This window comes from Propithecus coquereli, unplaced genomic scaffold (genome assembly GCF_000956105.1).
Source record: "Propithecus coquereli isolate 6110/MARCELLA unplaced genomic scaffold, Pcoq_1.0 Scaffold134, whole genome shotgun sequence".
NCBI lineage: Eukaryota > Metazoa > Chordata > Mammalia > Primates > Indriidae > Propithecus > Propithecus coquereli.
Genome location: NW_012137636.1, coordinates 1,934,595 through 1,940,325, shown reverse-complemented (window position 1 = coordinate 1,940,325; position 5,731 = coordinate 1,934,595). Strand labels below are relative to the sequence as shown.

Genomic DNA, 5,731 nt, shown 5'->3' with positions numbered 1-5,731 from the left:
TTTCACAATCACTTTTGATAAATTTTAAGATGAAGTCAGAAAATACTACACAAGCTGGGCATGGTGGTGTGTGCCTTTACTCCCAGTTATTGTGGAGCCTGAAGTGGGAGGATCACTTGAGCCCAGAAGTTCAAGTCTAGCCTGGGCAACATAGCAAGACCCTGTCTCTCTTAAAGAGAAAACACTACACAAAGCTGAAAGTATATGACTGGTATAAGGAGATACATGCTTAAGGTGTCCAGAGTAGATTCCAGTGTCTCATTAGTGCTGGCACACTCTGCCCCCCAGCCCCACATACAGATGTGCAAGACACATACCAGCCAGCATGGTGGGTGGTGGCGGGGGGCGGGGGGGGGCTTTCACTGCCCCAAAGGGCCTGGCCCTCTACTGCCAAAGGCGAGATACCTGGCTTTGCAAGAACCCCCAGGCACCAGCTAGAGTATATCCTGTTTGCTGCAACATTCTTCTCTGAGGCAAACTCTTCTAGATATGTGAAAGATAGAAATCACATAACCTAGCCTGCAAAAGAATTCCTAAAATCATTTTCTAGCATGAATGTGGACCAGGCTTCACAGTATACATCTACCAGTGTTAGCACCATATTTTAGCCTGAACTGAGGTAAAAATAAACTCTCATATAACTTTGGGTAGAGATTTCAGGAGCAATCTTGAATGGGGTATTTATAGCAGCATTCTTTCTGATCATTAATATAAGTTGTATGAAGAACCATTTGATCCCAAGTACATATTAATATATCCAAGTGTACACTGAAACTGATAAATATCAAAGCTAGGTGTACAAGCTTATAGCAAGAAAAATCCAGCAAAATAGAATTCTCATTTTTTAATTCAAACTGTGTCAGTTTGGGTTGATGAAGTCAAAGATTTTGATAAAATATACTGAACCAATATCACAAAGCCAGCTTATCAATGGCAATGTCCAGAAATTTCACTTTTCAGAGCATGGTCAAGTTTACTATAGGTGCTACCCAGTCAACATCCAGATTCTACATTTAACTAGGTCAGACTATTTGTCCCCTGCTCATTACATATTTCATTTAATAAAAAGTTGAGTAACATCCACCTTCCCCAACTATTTTGGTTTCTGTAGACAAATTGCTCTGGAAGTTGTACTTATCATTTATATAAAGGATGCAGAGGGAAAGACCTTAGAACTTTATAAAAAATTTGAAGGGGTACAGTATGTTTCAGCAAATGAAAATATAACTGGACAAAAAGAGATAATTCTCGAATTTAGTTCCTATAAGCTGAAAAGGTAAGACAATAATGTTAAAATAAAGAACTTAATGGAAATTTTTCAAATTGCTTTTCCCCTCCCTTTAACATTACTTAACATGTAAGAGAAATAAGAAATCCTGATAAAATTAGCTTTTTGGAGCATCACAAAACTAATTTTTCAAAGGAGAGTAACTGCCATTGTTTATCAAATAAAATATAACTCTGGAGTCTGAACGCCACTGGAATTCAGCCAATCTCCAGTCAGAGCTGGCTTTGGTGCTCAGGCAGAAGTACTAGGCCAGTGCTAAACTTCAGGCAGAAGATTATCACTCAATTTGCCCAAGAGTCTTCAAAAACACTTAGCAGTAGCATTTTCATCTGGCTCTGCTGAAATTCAGATGAAAATAGGAGTAATTTCCCCCTGCAGCCTATAGAAACATTTTAGGAAAATAGTTTAAGGTTTGTACTTAGCTTAAAAATTCAGCTGAATACTGAAGACCATTCTTCAGAAAACTCGAACAGCCATTCTTCTTTTATAAATATGCCGGTGCTAACTGCACCCAATTGGTAATATACACGGAGGTATAGTTTAGCTACATTTGCAAGAATGCTAATTACTATATAAGGTCTTTCAGTTCCCTGTCGGTCAGTTCATTCACTTCCATGATCTTCTCTAAGTGTTCCATATATCGGCTATGGTCCTGCAGGAAGTGAGGGACCCTCATGTTTTCAATAACTGCCAATCCTTTTAAGCGATCCACATCTTCATAAGAAACCTGAAAAAGGAAGATGGGTTAATTTTAAAATATAACCGCAAGGTACATTTTAAAGATGAATTTCTTCCCTGGGTCTTAAATGAAAGTATATAGCTCGTCTGTCAAATTATTTAATAGCCGCAAAATAACAAAAAATCAGCAGCTTACTTTTCTTCACTCTGTTAAATTAGAATGTATTTGTCTGTGCCCTCATACTATGATCATATTAAAAGAAGTTATTCAAAGGAAGTCAAATGTGATTTAACACTCTATCTTGGACCTACTTAGTTTGTTTGAAAATTAGACAACCAAACTTAATATATATGTGTATATGAGAGACTCTAAATCTAAAAAACCTGACTAAATCTAAATAAAAGAATCAAGAAAATAGCTAGAATATAAATGCCACATTATTAAATTAGAAAAATTAGCACAGTTACACCAGATGACCATCCCGAATCCAAACATCCAAAATCTGAAACTTTTTGACTGCTGACATGACCTTCAAAGGAGTGCTCATTGGAGCTTTTGGAAATTTCTGATTTTTGGATTTGGGATGCTCAACTGGTAAGTAATATAAACATTCCAAAACCTGAAAAAACTGAAAATCCAAAACACTTCTGATCCCATCCATTTAGAGAAGGGATATGCAACCTGTATATTAGACACTCGTTTCTATTTAATTTGGGAAACATAATGATTTGTTATTTGTATTATAGTCTCTTACTTTTATTTTGAATTTTGTAAGTATTTTTTAAAATTTCACATTTCTTTTATTCACCTAAGTAGGAAGCCAGTAATTCAGGGGTGTTTATATATAGGTTAGGTTTAGGGGTGAAACATTTTAAGTTCTATACATTATCTTTGCATCTTTAAATTCCAAAACCTGGTTTACTTTAAATATTATGGTCTTCTGATCAACACTCTTCCAGGTTCAGTGGGAAGGCTTTAAGACAAGAAATTATGTTCATACTATATCTGTACTTTATTAAGTTTAAAAAATGTTTAATATTATTAAAAATTATTTCTTTTATTTAGTATGTATACCACTAAATGTAATGAAAATAGGTTTGTTGATATTGGTATGGTTTAGTAATTCTTAAACCATTATGAGTTTATTATAGAAGAGAATGAGTAAATATAGTGATATTGGGAAACAGCATTCTTATTTTAAGAGAAGGGAGATACAAATATATTAAATAGAATGGGAGGGTGAAGAATCAAGTGGAGTCTGATTTGAATTTAAATCATTATCATTTAAAACAAATAATATGATATGCTCATTGAAAGGTCTCTAGAAGCAAGAGCAACTCAGTAGCAAGATAAGACCTAGTACTCAGATCCTGTTTTCTAAATACCATTTCCCACTAAAAGGAATCAAGGCTTCACTGGAGAAATGGCTAATCTCAGATTTGGGTAGCGAAAGTACAAGATGAACCCAGGCATTTTACTTTGCCAGAAAACATAGAGATATGTTTAAAACAACATAGGAGCAGCCATGAAAAAGCTCAATAAAAACGAATTAAGTCCATAATAATACTACAAAAAAAGCAGAGTAAAAGAAGAAATGTAACAGAATTACAAGATCTCTATTTTGTTACCACCAGTGTAATAACTGATTTGGAAAAAGATAATGGATGTTAAAATAATTCTTTGAAAGGTTGTTTGGGAACAGTTGTTCACAGGTATCACTGTAAAGATTACTTATTAATACAATGGGGGAGATCTAGTAGTCACTCATTCATCAGGTGATCAAACACAACATTAACAATAATGGAGCAAAATGATATGTGCTTTCTAATCTGATGCAGCAGGAAATACACAAAATCACTTACGAAGTATTCTTGACAAAAAATGTTTAACCTGAATCTCATCATGAGGAAACAATAGGATAATCAAAATTGTAGGGATTTTCAAAAAAACGATCCCTGAGTCTTAAAAATGTCATGAAAAAGAAAAAGAAAGGGGCAAGGGAGACTATTCTAGATTAAAAAGACATGAAAGGTTATAACCAAATACAATGCATAAATCTTGATTAGATCCTGGGTCTCTCATACACACATACATACACACACACACACACACACACACACACACACACACACTACAAAGGATGTTTTTGAGACAATTTGGAAAATTTGAAGTAGACTATTTTAAATGTTATTTTGAATCAATGGTAAATTTCTTAAATAACAAAATCGTACGATCAGGTCAGAGAATATCCTTGTTCTTAGGAGATATTAACAGGGAAGTGTTATAGTTGCAGCTTACTTTAAAATGCTTTTAAACAAAGATACTTTTTAGAAAAAGATATGTATACAAATAAAAATAAAACTACATATATTCCCAAATTTCCCATTCCCTTGTTTATCTCTTATTGGCCACAAGGAAATTTTATCATTTGGTTCTGTGACAGAACCGTATTTCTCCCTCTTGTTATCACATAAAGGAAACTTATTCCAACAATAAAGTAAAAACAGTCTGAACCTGAGTCTTAGGAATCATAAAATCAAGCTAGAGGAAATGCTAATCTGGTGTGCTTGGGGACTATGTGCCGTTGGTTTTACTCACCTTTCCCAGGGCGGTAAGTAGATGAAAGTCTATGGTATCTCTGTATCGAAGGATTTGAAGAATTCCATCCAAGTATACCTGGTCTTTACTAAAACACCCTGGAGGAACCAAAATAGTGTTTATTTTCTCATATTTAAAAAAAATTACCTTAAAAAATTTATTTTTATTTTTATTTTTCATGGAAAAGAGATTTTTCTTTTTTCCAAAAATTGCATGAAAGTAAAGCAAATCTCTAGTTGATGAGGGCTTGTTGTGTAGGCGTTAGCAGTACTGCCATCACTACTCGTTCATTGGACAGTAGTGCTACCCCAAGAAAAGGATGGTTGAAAAATTACTAAGTAATTAAATACCAACCCATTCCCTTTACTGTAAGAATTACACCTGCATAAAAGAAAGTTCTAATTTGTCAACGTTTATTTAACTATCTTTGTAGCATAAAATGTGAAGTCTTAGAAAGTACAAGGATAGTATGCAGACTAATAGCTTTCCTTTAAGAATTCCCTCCCCCTAGACCTCATCCCCATTATTAAAATAACATTTTTTCTTAATTATAAATAAAGACTGGCAATTTAAAATATATGATTCTTATAAATGATCATCCCACCTCCCCGACCCCTGCCACTCAATCACAACCATTAACTCCCATGATGTGATGAAGGCATTTGGGTAGAAAGGGTGAGCAGGAGTGTGTGTGTGGCGGGGAATAGTTTTAGAGAAGTTAGGTCTCAACAGGTAGTGTAGAGATGTAGGATTTCAGAAACTCCTGGTATTTAGAAAAATAATAACAACCTTCCCCCCATTAAAAAAAACTACAGTTTAATAATGCTCTAGGTGATTTTGATACTGTTACTCCCTATGAAAACAAGAATTAGAACTAGATTTTAAAGAATATGTAGATTTGGCCGGGCGCGGTGGCTCACGCCTGTAATCCTAGCTCTCTGGGAGGCCGAGGCGGGAGGATCGCTTGAATTCAGGAGTTCGAGACCAGCCTGAGCACGAGCGAGACCCCGTCTCTACTATAAATAGAAAGAAATTAGCCAAACAAATGAAAATAGAAAAAATTAGCCAGGCATGATGGTGCATGCCTGTAGTCCCAGCTAATCGGGAGGCTGAGGCAGGAGGATCGCTTGAGCCCAGGAGTTGGAGGTTGCTGTGAGCTAGGCTGA

The 5,731-nt window shown here is 35.3% G+C and overlaps 1 protein-coding gene across 2 annotated transcripts in view; it reads right to left on the bottom strand.

The window, feature by feature from the left end:
* Positions 1-1,153: 1,153 nt before the first annotated feature.
* Positions 1,154-5,731, bottom strand: part of KIAA0895 (KIAA0895 ortholog) — a 35,744-nt gene continuing 31,166 nt past the window's right edge. Inside the window, exons 6-7 of one of the 2 annotated variants that reach the window (XM_012638779.1) lie at positions 4,566-4,663; positions 1,154-2,015 (exon numbers count right to left, since the gene is read on the bottom strand). In XM_012638779.1, coding sequence (XP_012494233.1) covers positions 1,857-2,015; positions 4,566-4,663 — 257 coding nt within the window. In that variant the 3' untranslated portion in view covers positions 1,154-1,856. The remainder of the gene's footprint in view (positions 2,016-4,565; positions 4,664-5,731) is intronic. The other variant, XM_012638780.1, reaches the window with a different exon arrangement.